The sequence below is a fragment of the Lissotriton helveticus genome, chromosome 5_1 (genome assembly GCF_964261635.1).
Source record: "Lissotriton helveticus chromosome 5_1, aLisHel1.1, whole genome shotgun sequence".
NCBI lineage: Eukaryota > Metazoa > Chordata > Amphibia > Caudata > Salamandridae > Lissotriton > Lissotriton helveticus.
The window spans coordinates 1,804,472,827-1,804,492,749 of record NC_136065.1 but is presented as its reverse complement, the minus strand read 5'-3'; the positions used below and the strand labels follow the sequence as shown (position 1 = coordinate 1,804,492,749).

Below are 19,923 nucleotides of genomic sequence, written 5' to 3'. Positions count from 1 at the left end.
GCATCTGTTCTTGGCATGTAGGGCTGCTAACATTCATATCGCCCGCCCTCCTCCCCGGTGCCTGTCGCAGCTGCAGATATACTATTGTATTTATTCATTAGCATGGACATCCTTTACACTTTTCACTCCATCTTCTGCCACAATGGCGAAAAACAATCTGGGGATGGAGCCGATGCCCATGCGCACTGTAGTCCAGGGGAGGAGCCACCTATCTCAGGATACTTCGAAGACTCTTCCAGGACAACAATGTGCAATCATCCGAGCCCAACACTAGGCGGCGATCTAATGCTAAGATATGAATGTTAGCAGCCCTACATGCCAAGAACAGATGCATACTGGTAAGTAGCATATTCAATTTATTGATTTATTTTCAAGTATAAAGTTTATGGTTCATATTTCTTTTCATGATATGAAGTTGCATATAAAATTCGCATTGATCATTTCATGAGATAAAGTTTGACAGTCAGCATAAATATATACAAATCCAAATGATAGACGAGGCGTTGATTCAGGCAGTGAGGCAGATGTCTACAACACGCGTTTCGGCATACACGCCTTCATCAGGTAGCCGTCTATTGCACAAAATAGCCTATTCTGGATGTAAGTAAAGATGTACTATGGCTTCAAGTATATCTCTTGATTGATTTCAAGACTGTGTAAAAGTTGACCGCATAGGATATGTGCAGCCTTGCTTGACACAATGATTGCGGATGGGCGTAACTCAGTATAGGTGAGGGACTAAAGCAGACCGGCGTTACGGTTCTAGACAAAAGTAATGAGAGACTTAAAAGGATTCACGGTCGCCACATGGTAGCAGGGAAGGTGGGGCACGATAAACAAAGTAGTTCCAGCCCAGAATTAGCCGGTAGCGTTCTCCTGAAAATGGAAGAAACCGATACAGGAATACTCTCACCAGGGCGTCGCGGGCTGAGGGTCAGCTCTGATACTAACGGTCTAAAAGACAGTCCCACAGTAAATGGACCAAGGTACCCCTCTCCCCACACCCACGCCAACAGGACACCTCCCTTGTGCGGTCAATCTCGTGTAGCTTCTCTGGAGTGTAGTACCAATATGACACAAATTTTAGTGAGGGTATCAGTCAATCCCATATGATAAGTGGAATGCAGTGCTCGATAGTAGATGCCCTCCCAATCTTTGCCGCTAAGCGTACGCCCCAGGCCCCTTTACCAACGCGCCTTCCCAGAGTTGTAGACATGTGCATACCGATCTAAGAGCATGCAATATAAATCTGATATGAGCTTTTTATCCGCTGTTCGTGTGATCAACCAATATTCATATGGTCGCAAGCGTCGATCCGCCCCCTCCCTGACCTTGCCATTGAGCACCCAGTGTCGCGCCTGAAGGTATCTGAGCTGTTCCGATTCCGGCAGACCATACTCCCGTCTAAAGATCTCAAATGGAACTACCCCCTCGTCTGTATACAAATGGAACAAAACTCTACATCCTGCCGGGCGCCACAGCAAAAAGGCCGAAGTATCTTGTCCGGGCCCGAAATCAGGGTTATCCAGCAAATGCGTAAGAGGAGACGGAAAGGTCGTCAACTCATGTTTAATATTGGTGAGATCCCACACCTCCAACGGGACCCTCGTAATGTGCGAGGCGTAAAGATTGGGGGGTCGATGCTGCCTACGGAGTAAAGGAATCTCCTGTAGCGAACGGCCCGCAACCGCCTTGTCTTGAAAGAGCCAGTGTTTTTTGGATTCCCACCTGCTCCACTCCACAAGAGTCCGCAGCTGAGCTATAGTATAGCAGCAAGTCTGGGAAACTCAGTCCACCCCTCTCGGGGGGGGGGGGGGGTGGAGAAACGGGCAACGTCGCCAGCCGAAGCTTCATTCTCGGCCGTTTGCAGTTCCAAATGAACTGAGCAAGCTCGGATTGAGTCTGGCGAATCCAGCTATCGGGGGTGGGGGCGTAACTGTATCGCGTGAAAGAGATAAAGAATCTGCTGGAGAATTGTCATTTTTATGGCAGCCACTTTACCTAACCAAGACAGTGGAAGGTACCTCCATCTACCCAGCTCTAACCGAACTGTCCGACGAATCCGAGCATAGTTGATTCGAACTGTGTCCTGCAGTGTGGCAGCTAACTGAATTCCCAGATATGGGATGGCTTCCGACGCCCAGCGAAAGGGAAAATGCTCCTGCAAGTAGGCCCGGGTGTGCCCCTCCAACGAGAGGTCCAAAGCCACCGATTTATTCATGTTCACTTTAAAGCCCGCCGCTCGCGCAAACGCGTCCGAGATATCGACACAAGCCGGCAACGATTCTCTAGGAGAAGATAAGGAAAGAAGGACATAGTCTGCATATAGGCTGATTGTATGCACGAATGCACCAAACTTAATCCCTCGCACCTTCGGGTAAAGCCTCATCGCCTGCGCCAACGGCTCCATGTAGAGAGCAAAGAGCAGGGGCGACAATGGGCACCCCTGTCTCGTTCCCCGCTCAGTGGGAAAGCGGGGCAAAGAGCAATCGTTGACTCGAACCGTCGCAGTGGGCCATGTATAACAATTCAAGACCCAGGTGCGGAATTAATCTCCCATCCCTTCCTTCACTAAAACCTGCTTCAAGTATGGCCAATGGACCCGATCGAACGCTTTTTCAGCTTCGATCGCGAGCATCATGTACTCACCAGTCGTCCGCATTGCCTTCTCTATCAGGTGCAGTGCCCTTTTAGTGTTGTCCGCGGTTTGGCGCTCCGGGATGAACCCAGCCTGCCCCGGGTCAATCGGACCCGGCATGAGCGGTGCAAGCTGAGCCGCCAAAATGCTTGTATAAATTTTAAGGCCGACATTAAAATGGGATATGGAGCGGTACGCCTCACACTGCGAGTGGTCCTTCCCTGGCTTGGGAATAACTGAAATGGTGGCATCCAGGAGGTCCCCCGGGATCGCACCCGGATCTGAGAATGAATTAAAAAAGGCGGTTAGCAAAGGGGCAGCTTGAGGGCAGAACGTTTTGTAAAAAATAGCCAAGAAGCCGTCAGGCCCCGGTGCTTTCGCTGCTTTAAGCCTTGAAATAGCCGCAATGACTTCTTCTGGCCCAATGTTTCGGTCTAAGAGATCTGCCTGCTCTTTCGTCAAGACTGGAAGGGGAACAGACGCCAGGAGTGATTCACCGTCGGCAAGTTCGAGCGAGGACCCGGTGTACAGGGAAGTATAAAAATCGCTAAATGCTGCCGCTATCTCAGCGTCCTCAGTGGCCAGCCCCCCGCCCCTTGTGCCAATCTCCTTCACAATTTGCCGCTGCCGAGTTTCTCGGAGTGCACAACCCAGTAGACGCCCGCACCTGTCCTCCCTAGTATAATACATATGTCTCACTCTTAAGGCCGCGTATTCCGCCCGATCCTGGTCCAACGCTGCGCACTGCTGCCTTCCCAGTCGCAGCTGCTTCCAAACCCTGGGCGCGCCCGTCCTTTGGTGCATGTGTTCTAATTCCTTCGTCTTCTGTGTGAGCTCTTCCCTCTTTCGCGACCTCTCTACTTTTTCCGCCGCCGAGACCGCGATTAACTCGCCGCGCAATACCGCCTTCAGTGCTGCCCAGAGTGTTGCCAAGGAAGTGTCGGCAGTGCTATTATGTAATAAGTAATCCGCAATGACCCCTTTGATTTTCTCCACTGTCTCTTTACGGTGTAATAGCATGTTGCGCAATTTCCAGCAATGCGTGGCCCACGTCACTGGCCGGAAGGAGAACACAGTCAGCGGTGCGTGATCTGAAAGTGCCGCGGCGCCTATTCCTACCTCTGTAGTTAGTGCCTGAAGGGAGGTGGAAGCTAAAAAGTAGTCCAATGGTGCATAGGTTTTATGTGCATTCGAGTAGTATGAATATTCCCTAACGCCTGGGTGAAAGCTGTGCCAAAGGTCCACCATTCCCATCTCATTCAACCTGGCCAACCCCCCCGCTAGAGAGAGTCCTTGTCTGAGAGGAGCGCTGACCTGACCTGTCAAGAAGATTATCAAATACTAAGTTAAGATCCCCACCCACCAAAACATGTCCGTCGGGAGAAGCAGCCGCCTCACTAAGCGTTTTCCTGACCCTCATTGGGAGCATAAGCAGAGCAGACCGTGAATACTGACCCCTCCCCCCAAGGAAAATCCATAGGACAGCAACCGCCCTCTTATCTCCGCTCCGTTCTGCAGGACCTTCTCCCGAAGCGTTGGGCCACCAGTATCGCAACACCCGCTGTTTTAGTGGAAGCCGAAGAAAAAATTGGAATGGGAAGCAACGTGACTTCAGCCTTTAACAATCCTTTTGTAATAAATGCGTCTCTTGGAGAAGGCAAATATCAGCCCTTGAGTGCTCCAGAAAAAAAAGGACTGCCTTCCGCTTTACTGGATTGTTAAGTCCTCGGACATTCAGTGTGAGAATTTGCAGTTCAGTAGCAGGCATAACTCACATCAGACTCTACGCGCTCAGTAGCCAAGAAATTCGCCGCACCTGTTGCATGCCCAATCAAGGAGAACTGACAACTCTGCAAGAGATACAGCCAACTTGGCCTCCCATTAGCTAACAGGAACCTTGCGCCATAACTCACCCAAGGGTACCCATGGACCTGGAACCCCCCCCACCCTTCCCCAAGACCCCCCCCCCCCCCCCCCCAACAGAACCCCAACGGGAGGAAAAACAACCCCCCCAAGCATTTCAAACCGCACACATTGTCCATCATCTGTAGGAGATTGGTAGAATACAGCATCGGGGTATACTAGTCAGTGCATAGAGGTCCTCCCTAACGCCGACAGCGTGGGCAAGACCAGACACAAAAGCACAACCATGCGCTACGTCAGCGTGGAGTTCAGCTAGGATGAGACACATCTGAACCAGAAGAAACAGCCTCCACTGCAGAACGCTGGCCATCTCTAATCACAGCTACAGGGGGCTTACGGACACAACGCCGTCTGCCCTGTTGACGCCATAGCAGTCTGCCGTCCTCCGGTTCCACAGTGTGCCCTTCATCCTCGTCGACCTCGGCCGGTGTGTCCAAACCCAATAAGCTACATGCTTCCTTTAATGACCGGAGCTGGTGTAATTTATTTTCTTTTTTAAAGATCCAACGGAAAGGGTGGCCCCACCTATAGGAGATGTTATGCTGCTGGAGGTATGTCGTGACCGGCCTGAAGATCCTGCGTTTCTGGAATGTAAGTGCAGACATATCTTGATACAGTACTGGGGACTGGCCCCTGAAGGACAGACGGTGTTGCTGTCGCGCCTTCTGCAGGATTTCTTCTTTGCTGCGGAAGTCCTGCACGCAAGCCAAAATATCTGGAGGGGGGGCGGATGATGACCGTGGAGGGCCCACTCTATGAACTCTATCTATCCGGAGCTTCGACTCCACAGGACGCCCCAAGATGTGGTTGAGTAGCTCCCTAGTAAAACCGAACAAGTCTTTGGTGTGATCAGAAAGCGCAACGCCCTGGATGCGGACGTTATGGCGACGAGAACGGTTTTCTAGGTCTTCCATATGTGTCTGTAGGTCAACCTGTTGGTCATGAATCCGCATCTCTTGACGCAACACCTCTATTTCGGTGTCGCGACTGTCACTCTTGGTCTCCAAATCGGCCACACGTTCCCCTATACCGTCCACATCTCTACGCACTTCTTTGATCTCCTCGGCGAACTCATTCTGCAAGATGTGAATGTCCTCCCGCAAGGTGGTAAAAAACGATTCTAGAAAAGCTTTGGTGATGGGCTCCGCTCCACTGCCTGCTCTGCGGCCACAGGAGCCGCACTCACCGCCATATCCTTGGGTTGCTGATTCGCCTGGGCCTTAGCAAATAGGTCCTTAACAGTCTTCTCCTTTCAGACCCTCGCCGTGGACATAGCTGCCCTCGAGTTCTACGGAGAATGGTTACCAGGCGTGCCGTAACCCAGAGCCTCTCACCAGCCCTGTTTGTCGCCTTTAGACAGCAAGTAGCCGCACCTCCCAGGAGTTCCTCTCCGTGACTCGCAGTTCAAAGGTGGGCGATTAAGGCTTAAACTCCTGACTGCACGCTGATGAACCGCAGCTAGCACGCTTCAAAGGACTGCCACATCGCCATCCACTAGTCCGGTCAATGTCCCAAGGCCCAGGTCCCTGTCGTACAACCTTCAGAGGAAGAGCTCACCCCTCCGCGCTTCCCACCGATCACTTCCGTGCCTCCCGGCCGCTCACTCCGACTCGAGGATCCCTCCCGGCCCCGCCAAGTGAATCCGGGCCTCCGCCACCTATCGCCGCCTCCGCTTCGTAATTCCTGCCATGTCGCTCTGCGTCCGTGCAAGGTCGCTTCCTCCCACCTCTATGCCACCAACACAAATTCCGACAGGGCCAAGAGGTCTCCCCAAGCACAGCTCCAGAGCCAATCCCCGCGGAAACAGTAGTCCAGGCTCCAACTGGAGAGCGCGCTCAGTGCCAGTCGCTATCACCAGATCCTCATCCCAGCATGCAGACCCCGCATTCCGCTCCAATCAGGCAGGCCACCTCACAGCAGGACCCACACCACCCCGGCGCAGAGGTCCGGTCGCAAGATGGCGGCTCACCTCCTGCGCCACAGGGACAGCTCCAGCACGCCGTCCAGCGCCATCGGATCCCTCAGGCGGATCAGCGTTCACTAGGCAGGCCCCCACACTGCACTGTCCAGCGACACCAGCCACCTGTCGCAAAGGAGGTATTCAAAGGGACCCGCCGTCCATCAGGCCCCTCACCGTAGCCGCCCCACCCTCACAAAATGGCGGGCGGGTCCGATTCGCTGCCAGCGCAGGGGCCTCTCCCTCTCTCAACGGGGATAGCAGGGGGCCACCGCACTCCGCCCCCGCTAATGTGCTCCAGCAGCTCTCCGCGGCTCCTGCTGCTCCCTGGTCGTCACTCAGTCGGGCACAGGTCGGCTCACCCGGGTCTCCAGCGCGCCGCCCGCTCAGCAGCACTTCCCCACCAGCCTCCGTCTCAGCTCCGGCCCTTCAGCCGCCACCGGGCACCAGGAGTCACCGAGCCGAAGCCCGCCAGATCAGTTCTACTCCCCCGACTCTCGGGATATTGGCTCACCGGCAGAGGGGGCCGACTGCTGCGATTATGGCCAGTTAGCCCGTGCTATAGTTCGCTGTCGGCGGGAGCTCCGGAGCGAGACGTCCGTTCACGCCGCCATCTTGGCCACGCCCCCTATATTACTTTTTTAAAGTAATTATTCTAGAATGTAATCTTTGTAGACACTTGTTGCTTCAATAAAGTTTAACTGTGGAAAGAGGAACAGTGGGGAAACAGTTCTTCCCTTATCAGCAGGCAAATTATCTACACTGATCCTTAAGGTTATATGCACTGGCAGAATAGATGAATTGTTACTCGTTGCTCACATGACTTCCAGGCAATTGCCTTTGCTATTTCACGGAAGAAGAGTGTGAAGTAGGAATTGTGGTGATACTACAGTTGTACCCATCTTTCCGCATAGAAATGTAAGGACCTATTGAGGGAGCTTTTTGAAGCCCTGCGTTGTGTGAGCGATTTGCCAAGTTACTTAAAATACGCACAATTAAGGTCTATGTGCTTACAGCAAAATGTATGTGTCCACTATCTATGCACACGTTGTTTTGAACGTAGGCCGCTAAATTGTCAGATTGGTGGTTGGGAAATGTATTTAAAATGCGGTTGGGAAATGTATTTAAAATGCGGTGTACATTAATGTAATAAAACACTATGCGCATTCACAAGCATATTGCAATATGTTGCCCAACTTTTGCTGAAAGTCCAGCATAGGTGAACTGAATTAGTTCTCTATAGGTGGTATGGCAAGTATGCCAATATTCAAAGTTTTCCCAATGAGTGCATACAGGACAGAGTGAATTTTGAAAGGAAATATATTTGATAGATAAAAAACTGGTGCAACATCTATATTAAGGGTCCTGATATTACTTCTTTCTGTGTGGAATGCTTGGAATGCACGTTCATGTGATTAGATTTCAATGTACTTCTATACCCTCCAAATACTTTCAGTATGTTGTGGATTGGTCAGTTATGATCATGAAAATTTTAACTGTTGGTAAAATGTTCAAGTAGGACTGTGCACAGCCTTCTGTTCTCTCCTTGCACTAACGCACTGTGTGCAGCCGAGCCCCCACCCAGACACCCTTGCGCTATAGTACAAGGGTGCCTGGGATAGAGGCAGGATTGTTTACTGCAGGAAGGGGCATCTTCCTTTCCAAAAGCAATCCTTTCAAGCATTTTCCAAACAGAGCTTTGAACTATACTATTTCCCTCTAAAAGGCAAGATTTCTCTCCATGTGATCCCATACCTGGCATGTCACGCAGTTTGTTGCTTACTTTCCATCCATCTTAAACAGTAGATGTTTCAGAACCCAGGCTTATGTGCTGCATAGCTAAATGCATATAAGGTCCCAAAAGCGAGACCGATTGCATTGAAAATGCTTGATTTTTTTATGCCGGCCCCCGCTTGACGGATCCTCGCGGAAGTTTCAAGACAGCAGCTGAAGTGAGCGCCATACTTGTTTTTACATTTTTGCTAGGATTCGTCAAGCAAAGCTGAAGTTATTGGCAAATGAAAAAACGCTCTTCCTATGGAAACGGGGTCCTAACTATAACTACCTACTGGCGTCTTCCAGTACGTGGATGTGAAAGTAAGAATAGTATAGCTTCATGATCTTATGGTACTAGCAAGCTGGGCTATGATATTTTACTGTATTTTGCTCACGATATTCTGACATGCATCTGAAAGACACATTAGTGATAGATTCCTTACCTTAGAATATCCCCAGGCGTCAAGACTGGATCCGGAAATTTTTGCGTAGCTGTACCCTTGCGCGTCGGTAGGCGTCGTCTGTGGCTCCGCGTCAGTCGTCTGTGTCACGGGCGCCGTGATGACGTCGTCGTCGGAGTATTTAGACACCGCCTCCGCGTGCTGACGTCCGTTCTTCTTTTTTCCGCGCCAGCAGCGCAGATCCGGGAAAAAGTGATACCTTAGTCTTTTTTGACTAAACTTTTTTGATCTCTTTTGAGCACTCTTTTTCGAGTCTTCGACTACGAACGGTACCGGTAGGGATGCCAGGTTTTAAGCCCTGTGAGGATTGCGACCGACTGATGTCGGTCACCGACCCTCACCGTCGGTGTCTCTGCGTCAACCACGACGACAAGACCTGTTCCGACTGCCGGGCCCTGACTTGGAAAGCTAGGCGGGAGCGGTCCCGCAAGCGACTCGAACTCCGGCAGTCGGCCCTGTGCCAAGAGAGGTCCCGGCCCGGACGGAGGTCGTGGGACCGGTCGCGGGAGCGGAGCTATCATAGCTCTGGGAGTCGACATCACTCCTCAGGGTCGAAGTCGTCAGGTAAGCACAAGAAGTCGAAGAGACGTCCTCGCTCTTCCGACTCCCCCCGACGCTCGCTCGACGCGGCCGGGGGTTCAGGTGGCACCGCCCACGTGGCTCCGTCGGAGTCGTACTCGTCGCGTCCGGCCCCATACCCTCCGGTCCCTGGGTCTCGCGTGACGCCGGCGGAGATAGAAGAGAGGGACCTCATGGCCATGAGGTCCCTCTCTTCTCCGACGGGCTCCAGGGCGCCTTCGGGCCCAGCGGACCCGTCTGGGGACCCTAGCGGGTCAGGGGCTTCGGCCCGACTCCGTCGGGTGCTTCGGCCTCGGCGCCACCTTCGCCTTCGGGCCCGCCGCCGGTGGACCTAACTACCTCCCCAGCGCCGGTCCCTCAGGTGTCACCCCCGGCGCCGTCTTCGGGCGGCGCCGTCCCCGATGCCTCCCTCGATCCGGTGCCGGAACGGCGCCGCTTCAGGCGCCGTTCGGAGAGTACATCTTTCATGAGCCGGCCCCATCATTTGACACCCCTGAGTTCCAGGAGATGGGTGATGAGGATTCGGATGGGTCTGAGGACCCTCTGACACGGGAGTGTCAGTCCCAGGAGGACTGGACAGGTGGACTTGGGGATGCCAGCGGTCTGGACACTTCGCCAGACACTGGTTTTGTCTCACCTCCTACCGTGGCTACGGAGGAGGGGGCTACTTAGTGTGGTGCTGACGCGGGCGGCCTAGGCCTTGGGCCTTGAACTCCCCGTCGCGGCCGTGAGGACTAACCTCCTCACTGAGGTCCTTAAACCGCAGTCGAGCTCGGCTGAGCCTCTGCTGCCGTTTAATGAGGCCTTGTCTGACGTTCTTTTGGGCACTTGGTCCAGGCCCGCTACAGGTTCGCCTGTAGATAGGAATGTGGCCAGACGCCACCGCCCGGCCCCGGGCGACCCTTGTTTCCTGTCCACCCACCCCACTCCTGAGAGCCTGGTGATTCAGGCCTTCTATTCCCAGACCGCGTTCCCGTCTGCTCCGCCTGACAGGGAATCCAAGAGGTATGAGCAATACGGCAAGAAGGTATTCTCCTCCCTAAGTCTGGGACTGCGGTCTTCCAACACCGCCTGCCTCTTGGGCCGCTACACCCACTCCCTGTGGGACACGGTCGCGGAAGTGCTGCCAGAATGCCCGTTGGCGGTACGGGCTAAACTCGGCCAAGCCATTGTGAAAGGCCGAGATGCGGCACGTTATTCTATTCGCTGTGGACTGGATACCACCGACTCACTGGGCAGAGCGATGGCAACGACGGTGGCAATTCGTCGCCACGTCTGGTTGAGGTCCGCCAACTTCCCGGCTGATGTCCAGAACACACTCATGGACATGCCGTTTGATGGCCGTCGCCTTTTTGGTGACAAGGCAGACCATGCGCTTGAGCGCTTTAAGGACTCCAGGGCTACGGCCAAGTCCTTGGGCCTTTCGGCCCCGCGCCAGCAAACGGGTGCCTTTCGCTACTTTCGTGGCCAAGGAAGGGGTGTACCCACACGTGCTGCCAGCCATGCACCGCAGAGTAATACCCAACGCGGTGGCGGCCGGGGAAACTGCCGTGGCAGCGGTCGGGGACAACGGCAAGGACAGTCCACACCTTCCCCTGCAGCATCCACCTCGAAACCCTCCTAGTCCATGCTTTCAGGCCCATGTGTCGCCAGTGGGGGGCAGGGTTTGCCATCACCTCCACTGGCGCACAGTCACATCGGACAGGTGGGTGCTGCAAATCGTCCGAAGGGGCTACTCCCTCCCCTTCGAGGTGACTCCTCCAGCCATGCCACCGCAGAACCACCGTGTATCGGGGGATCATTTGCGACATCTGCAGGAGGAAGTTACGGCCCTCTTGGCCAAGGGGGCCATCAAGCGCTTTCCTGGGCCAGAAGTAGGGTGTGGTTGCTACTCCCACTACTTTCTGGTACCCATGAAGGGCAAAGGGGGCCAATGCCCTATCTTGGACCTACGGAACGTCAACGGCTTCCTCCGGAAGGAGAAGTTCAAAATGCTGACACTGGCTCAGGTCTTAGCTGCCCTGGACCCAGGAGACTGGATGGTAGCTTTGGACTTGCAGGACGCTTATTTCCACATCCCCGTCCTGCCGGCCCACCGGCGCTACCTGCGGTTCACGGTTGGCCACGAGCACTTTCAGTTTACCGTGCTCCCCTTCGGCCTTACCAGCGCCCCACAGGTGTTCACAGAGGTGATGGTGGTGGTCGCAGCTCATCTGCGCAAGTTAGGGGTTTGTCTTCCCCTACCTCGACGACTGGTTGTTGAAGGCGGGCTCGCCCCAGACAGTCGTCAGCCACCTCCAGACGACGGCGGAACTCCTGCACCAACTTGGGTTCTCCATCAATGTGCCGAAGTCACACCTGTGTCCCTTTCAGAAGCTCCTCTTCATCGGAGCAGTTCTCGACTCGGCGCAGTTTCGGGTTTATCCGCCCGAACAGCGGGTTCGGGATATTCAGGCTCTGATCCCACTCTTTCAGCCTTTATCCTGGATCTCGGTCAGGATGACACTGCGGCTTCTGGGGCTGATGGCCTCCTGCATCGTTCTGGTGCATCACGCCCGGTGGCTGATGCGGGCTCTGCAGTGGGACCTGAAGTTTCTGTGGACCCAGCATCAGGAGGAGGGCACTCTGAGGGCACTGCGAGACAGCTGCAGTGGTGGCTCACGGACCGCGATTGGGTCAGCGGCAGATCCCTCTCCCTTCCCCAACAGGAGCACGTAGTTGTGACGGACGCGTCCCTCCAGGGCTTGGGAGGCCACATGGGAGAGGTGGAGATCAGAGGCCTCTGGTCTTCGGCGGAGTCCCGGCTCCATATCAACCTTTTGGAGCTGCGGGCGATTAGTCTAGCACTGAAGCCATTCCTCCCCTCTGTCCGGGGGAGTGTAGTGCAGGTATTCACGGACAACACCACCGCCATGTGGTACTGCAACAAACAGGGCGGGGTGGGGTCGCGGACCCTTTGCCAGGAGGCTCTGCGCCTCAGGCAGTGGCTGAAACATCAGGGCATGACCCTGGTGGTTCAACACCTGGCAGGTTCTCTGAACGCCAGGGCGGACAAACTCAGCCGTCGGTGCATGATAGATCACGAATGGCGTCTGAACTCTGATGTGGCGCAAGGCCTCTTTCAGCAGTGGGGAGAGCCTTGGTTAGATCTATTCACCACAGAAGAGAACGCGCAATGTCATCAGTTCTGTGCGTTGGAATTTCCAAGGCGGCACTCGCTCGGAGACGCTTTTCGTCGCGAGTGGAGTTGCGGTCTGTTGTACGCCTTTCCGCCTATACCACTTCTGCCCAGAGTGCTGAAGAAGATCAAGCGCGACCGGGCCCAAGTCATCCTTGTGGCTCCGGACTGGGCACGAAGGTACTGGTATCCAGAGCTACTCAGTATGTCAGTCGATCCCCCGGTTCGTCTGCCTCTTCAGGAGGACCTTCTGTTGCAGCAGAAGGGGACGGTCCTCCACCCGAACCTGTCCAGTCTCCACCTCCATGCTTGGAGATTGAGCGGCGACAGTTGAGGCCATTTGACTTGCCTCCTGAAGTCTGTTATGTCATTCTAGCAGCCAGGCGTCCCTCCACAAAATCGGTATACGCCTGCAGGTGGAATAGATTTGTGGCATGGTGCACAGCAACGGCTGTGGATCCACTTTCTGCCCCTCTTTCTGAGGTTCTTCTCTTCCTTCTTTCTCTCGCCCAGCAGGGCTCTGCTCTGGGCACTGTCAAGGGCTACCTTTCTGCCCTTTCAGCCTTTCTGAGGCTGCCTGATCAACCTTCTTTGTTCAAGTCCCCTATTGTAAATCGTTTTCTGAAGGGCATCACACACACGTTCCCTCCTGTTCCGTTTGTGATGCCTCAGTGGGACTTGAACCTTGTTCTTAAATTTCTGATGTGCGCTTCCTTTGAGCCACTTCACAACTGCCCTCTCCGCCTTCTTACTCTGAAGACTGCTTTCCTGGTTGCCATCACCTCTGCCAGGAGAGTGAGCGAGCTCCAGGCTCTTTCATCTAAACCCCCTTTCCTTTCTGTCCATCCGGACAAGGTTGTGTTGCGGACTAGGCCATCTTTCCTGCCCAAGGCTGTCACGGCCTTCCACATCGGGCAGTCCATCACTTTGCCCACCTTCTTTCTGCCTCCGCATCCCTCGAAAGAGGAAGAGAGGCTCCACCGTCTGGACCCAAAACGTGCGCTCTCCTTCTATCTGGATCGCACACGCCAGTTCCGGGTGGATGACCAACTCTTTGTTGGTTACGTGGGCGCTAAGAAGGGAAAGGCGGTGCACAAGCGGACCATCTCTCGGTGGATCATCTTGTGTATCCAGGCATGTTATTCCTTGGCTAAAAAGGAGCCCCCTGTTGGATTGTGGGCTCATTCCACTCGGGACACGGCAACTACAACTGCCCTGGGCCGGGGAGTGCCCTTGCAGGACATTTGCCAGGCAGCTACTTGGGCCTCGCTGCACACGTTTGCAAGACACTATTGCCTGGACAGTCAATTCCGGAGGGATGGCTTCTTTGGCCGTTCCGTCCTCCAGGACTTTCTGGTGTGATTATTGGTTCGCAGACCCACCTCCGGGGCTGGTATTGCTGGGGTATCTATTCTAAGGTAAGGAATCTATCACTAACGTGTCTCTTTCAGATGCACAAGTTACCACTTGTGTAACGATATATCTGTAAGGGACATTAGTTAGTGATAGATTCCTTACCGACCCAACCATCCTCCCCGTTCTGCGAACCGATATCTAGGGTTAAGGTCATCCCCTTTCAGGGCCCTAGTTTCTATGGCACCAGTGTTGATTTTTAACATGGCTCAAGCGGAAAAGCTGTGTCTAAGAACTGACGTCAGCACGCGGAGGCGGCGTCTAAGTACTCCGACGTCATCACGACGCAGACGACGGACGCGGAGCCGCAGACGACGCCTACCGACGTGCAAGGGTACTGCTACGCAAAAATTTCCAGATCCAGTCTGACGCCTGGGGATATTCTAAGGTAAGGAATCTATCACTAACTAATGTCTCTTACAGATATATCGTTACACATGTAGTAACTTGTGCAACTGGTATAAAGTAGCTCCAAGATGTCTCATTTGGGTGTGCGCTTTATAAAAAGTAGACCACACAGGGCCGTCTTTTCCTTAAAGACTTTGTTTATGGATGGGGCGATAGTCTTAAATTCAATTTGTGGTTGATTAGGTTGTCCCTCCCTTCCCCCTCGATAGGAGAATTTTGTCAGTCCTCTTGAAGTTGTCATTTGCAGAGCTATGTGTGACCTCTTAATGGTTTTTTTTTGTGTCTAATTTACATTGTCTTGAAGTTGTATTACTTTCCTGTTTCAGGGAAAAGAAGATGGTGGAGATTAATTTCCTCTGTGTTCACAAGAAACTACGATCCAAGCGTGTGGCACCAGTGCTAATCCGAGAGATCACAAGACGAGTCCACATGGAGGGCATATTCCAGGCTGTGTATACGGCTGGGGTGGTGCTGCCGAAGCCTGTGGGTACTTGCAGGTGAGGAGAGATTAGCTAACAGCACCAGAAATCTGTCTAGTGTGGGTAATGCTTCACATGCTGGTGGGCCACTTAGTGAAATAACTTCGTACATCCGAGTCTCTTCTCACTGCTTCAGCATTCATATGGGCTCTGGCAGATGTGTGCAGGGAGTAGCCGGAGATTGCAAATATATCCGTAGCCACACTGCTGTTCACCACTACCCCGTACCTAGAGATGGGAAATGTTTGCAATGACAACATATCTGTCTCGCCTTTAGTATTTCTCCTCTGTTTTTTGTCTCGCTTCATATTTATTTGTATACTCTCTGCAGATTCCCCTTAGGCTTTACTTTGTGGCTCAGTCCTGAGTTTATCGGTTTCATGAAGGATGTGTTTTTGCTTCTTCCCATGCTTTAAGTTTCGCCTGCACATTGCTTGCAAAATCTCTTGGAAAAAAAATATATATCTTAAAACGGGTTTACACCTACCCATTACTTACCATTTGTTGGCTTTCATGTCCCTCATTGCCCTGCTTTCTATTGGCTACTGCATAAAATTTCCTGTTTGCTTCCTGTCTCCCTTCATGTGTTAGTGTACTCTCTGGAACATGTACCTCTTTTGAAGTGCTGGAGCAATTAGTTTTAGGTTTTGCCTGCACATCGCATGTCTTTGTAAACAAACTGCCCGTTGTCCTCCGATCGGCTCTCTCCCTTGTGTTGCATGCCAACATCCCAACTGACACCCCCCAAACTTTTTACAGGAACATTTTTGATTTTCTTTTGCACACAGTTTGTCAGTAGCGCACTCAGAGGAAAACGACAAGCATTGGCAAGGCCATTAGATTTCACCTATGTGAGAGCTATTGGGTTTGTCAAATTATTTCTCCTTTTTACATGTTTCACAGCAACAGAAGCTGGTGTGCAATATGGTTTGATTTTTTATTTTTAAAAAGGCCTTAGGAAGCAGCCAGCTTTAACTGCAGGGCTGTCTTATTTTTTTTTTTTCTTCTCCCTTTAAACCATGTTGTCCAGCAGCTTGCACTGCAATGTGTTAAAAAAGAAATTGTCGAACTCAATGATCTCGTACTTGCCTAATTGATAACATAGAGGTATGCAATAATCGACCTTTAAGGTGATATGACTTTGGGTCACACAAGTGCATTCCTATTTCATGAACTGAAATTCAGAGCTCCTGAATACAAAATAAAACTGAGGAGTGGCATAAGGCTCAGTGACGCTGTAAGGCCAATTTAGCTCTTGAAACATTCACAACTTGACCCAGTCACTGAGGAGTTAAATGATGATTTGCTTCTTCATCCTTGCCCACTTCTTTGAAATGCCAGAATCGCACATGCCTGGATTCCCCTTAGACGTTCAACCCCCTGTTCATCATTCTGGCTTCTTTTGGTTTGCTAAGATGTCAAGTGTTGTGCCAACTTGATGGGCTAGTAAACACACACTGTGAAAATCGTACCTACCATTCCATATATAGCTGGGATGTTTAATTTCCAGCATTTTTGTCCTCTACCTATTGCCTATTTTTGGATATATTTACTGAAATACATGGAAAATATCTTGAGTGCAGACATATATTTACCTGAGCAGCCATGCCCCCTTTGTGGTCATTGACGAATCTGCATTTTATTCTTATGTTTGACAGTACATGAAGACAATTGTAAGCTTGCTTGTCTCTTAATACAGTCCATAAAGCCACAAAAGGAGTGTTATTCTAGGTTAATATAAAACATTTATGATCCCCCACCCCCTACACCCCCACCCCCCTACCCCCCACCCAAAAATGTATTAACCTTTACTAATTGCTCTGAAGTCGCCAGAAGGCAACGCCCAGCACTTTATAAAACACTTTAAAATCTATTTAATATTCACATTCAGCAACAGTCCAGTACAGCCATGTCACCAAACTCACTGAAGCTAACCCGGACCACCGACTCATCACCTAGGACCAGCTCACCCTCCAGGACACCACCTTCATCATGAAATGTGTCCACTCGGGAGCCCCAACATATCCTTGCCAGCTCCACATTTTCAGCCTTGGAAACACCAGGATCAGCAGCGAACTCACCTCCCTCTTCACCTCCTCTCCCACCACAGCCACCTTTCCTTGAAGACTGGAAACATGCAGATGTTAAGACTACTCAATAAATCTTCTGACCCCAGTGAACTCAAAAACTACCGCCCGACATATCTCTCTCTTCCGAGCACCTGAACAATAACCACCTCTGCTAGACTCCTCCCAATCTGGATTCTGCACCAAGCATATCTCCGGAACCGCCCTTATCGCAGCCAATGACATCAGAACCCTCCTATATCAGGGAGAAATTGTGGCACCGTTCCTCCTCGACCTCCCAGCAGCTTTACACATTGTATCCCACCACACCCTAATCAAGAGGTTGCATCACATCAGAAGTCAAGGAGGTGCCCTCAAGTGGATTGCCTCATTCCTTACCGGAAGAGCGCAGAGTCTGCCTACATCCGTTCTTCTCCAAACCAAAGGACATCTGTGGTGTCTCTCAAAGATCTTCCCTCAGCCCTCCAATGTTAATTCAACATCTACACGACCCCAATCGTCCCTCCCACCGGCCAGCATAGTCTGAGCCCACAAACTAGACATAATCTCCAATGCAGACGAGACCCAGCTCATCCTCTTGCTCTCAGAAGACCCCGCAACCACAAGAATCAACTTCCACAGATGCATAATGAGTGTCGCTGAGTGGATGAGGGACAACTGCTGTGGGAAGCCTGCTGCCTGCACACACTAACTTACTTGTGCATAGTATATAGAGTCCAGTGGATCCCCAGAGGTATAGCAGAGGCTAAAGTAGATAATACTTTACTCTCTTTGGTGGTAGTCTGGTTGAAGATTCCGGCTTATGGGAGGGTAGGGTTAAGCATGTGTTGTACATACTCAGACAAGAAATGTCACACTCAAGGACTGAATCCAGACCAATTGTTTGTATAAAAAGTTATTTTGTTCTAGGTCTAGAACCAAGATTTACTTAGTAGCAGTTAAGTTAAACTCTTCATACAATGTTACTTTCAGCAAAACAGTGAATACTGGAGTTGTAGGAACATTCAGATTACTTTTACAGTTGGGAAAAGTATTTGTAAACGGTTAAAAAATGCTTGTGATTACTTTTAGATTACTTCATGATTACTTTTTTTGTTTGGCATAAAACACACTCCTAACACAGTTAAAGCAACACAGGACATCGATATAAAGGTTAACTTTGGTGGGGGCCTAAGTTTTGCAGAGTGAATCTTTCTGGATTTACAATGCTGTGCATTATTACGTCATCTAGTGGTTGGGTCCGGAATTGAAGTCTTTTCTCTCTTTTTTTTTTTTTTTTTTTTTTTTGTGTGGCCCAGGTGGGTGTCGACTTACCACCATTTGGTGTCCTTCTTGACGTCGACGTGCTTCCTCCGGAAGCTCCCACCTTTGGTCGCCATCTTCAGATTCTTTTTTCCGCCGTCGGGTCTGGATCGATCCCGAAGAGTTTCAGAGTTTTAGGAAGAGGAATCAAAGAGAAGAAAATCGGCAAAAATCAAAGTTTCAGCTACACTAGACTACAGGTCGAGTAACCGGGCCGACTAGGGAGAACGTTCCCGACTGAAATCTCAACGTTCAACGCGCAGGGATGGACAAAACACCTTTCACGTTTTGCACCAATTACCACCACAAATAAGCACAGAAGGACCAGCATCCAGTCTGCAACCTCTGCCTGCCGCTCGACCACAACAGTGTGGACTGCAACGTGTGTTCGGCATTCACATCCAAGACCCTCCGAGTAAGGTTACAGGTGAGTAAACTGTTTTAGGATTGTAATTTTGGGGGGTAGATCCAAGGTTCCCAAGGTTTAGGTTGGCACTTTAGGGGCACCACCAGCAGCACTAGGGCGTCAGGGTGCCAATGGTTCTAGGGGGCACCTTGGTTGGGGACTGCGCACAGGTAGGCCACACTGTATCAGGAGCCAAGCTCCTAGGGTTAAGGTTAGGGCAAAGGGGGTCACAGGTTGGCACCAAGTCCACACCACCAGGGGCGGCCGGGTGCAGGGTGCTCGAAAGGTGTGAGGAGTCCAGTGCTTTTCAATGGAGGATGTTGGTCGCAATAAAGGTCTGGAGGAGAAGGTTGTGGATGTTGTCCAACGCTGGATCACAGGTCGGGATCGACGGGTGAACCTCGCTGGGGTGTTGGGCCACTCTAACTCGGGCTGTGGGCGTCTGGTGCAGAGTGGTGAGGACTCTCAGATCCTGCCGGATCTAGAGTCCTGGCTTGGGTTGATGTTTGGCAAATCTGGTGTCCGCAGGAGATTAGAGTTCTTTAGAAAGGCAGGGCAGGTCCCCGGGATTCTTGGAGGCTGCTGGGTGTAGGACATGCTGAGTTCAGCTTGCAGGTGTTTCAGAGCAGGAGACAGGCCGATAAGGCTGGGGCCAAAGCAGTTGTCGTCTTCCTCTTCTGCAGCATGGCTCTTTGGTCCTGCAGCTTCTTGTCGCATCTAATCTGAAGAGGCAATGTTCAGTGGTGCCCCTAAATACTACATTTAGGGGTGTTATTGAGGGTGTTCAGGTTGGGACCAATGGGTCCCTTCCCTGGGGTGTCTAGCTTGGGACCAATGGGTCCCATCCCTGGGGTTTCTAAACCCTCTAGTATGCCACCCACCAGTGGGAAGGGGGTATAAGCCTCTTCCTGATTGGAGGGGTCTGCCCCCATCTACAAGATGGTGGGGACTAGGATCTACAAGATGGCGCGGACTGAGAGGTGGGTTTCACCTCGCCTCCCCCACTTGAGCGATGGGATTGGTAAAGGTGTTCACACCTCCCTTCCTAGCTAGGTTTTCCCACTGGTTCTCGCTCCTAAACTGGGGGTCAGAACCAGTGGGAGCCAGTTGCTGACAGCGTCAAAAGGCTGGGGGCAACGAACCAAGGCGGCAAGCCTTTGAAGCTCTCGCTTGGAGGACCCTGCCCATCCTGGGGGAGAAGGCATGACACCTCAGGCCAGGATGTGCTTTATTTCCATACCCAGAGAGTGGAGGGCTTTCTACACAGGGGTCCAGAAACTGGTCTGGTGGTGCCCTCTGTATGCATTTTTCATTAA

At 51.9% G+C, this 19,923-nt stretch overlaps 1 protein-coding gene across 1 annotated transcript in view; it reads left to right on the top strand.

The window, feature by feature from the left end:
* Positions 1-19,923, top strand: part of NMT1 (N-myristoyltransferase 1) — a 254,696-nt gene that overhangs the window by 157,891 nt on the left and 76,882 nt on the right. Inside the window, exon 7 of the mRNA XM_078645135.1 lies at positions 14,660-14,830. Within this exon, the coding sequence (XP_078501261.1) occupies positions 14,660-14,830 (171 nt within the window). The remainder of the gene's footprint in view (positions 1-14,659; positions 14,831-19,923) is intronic.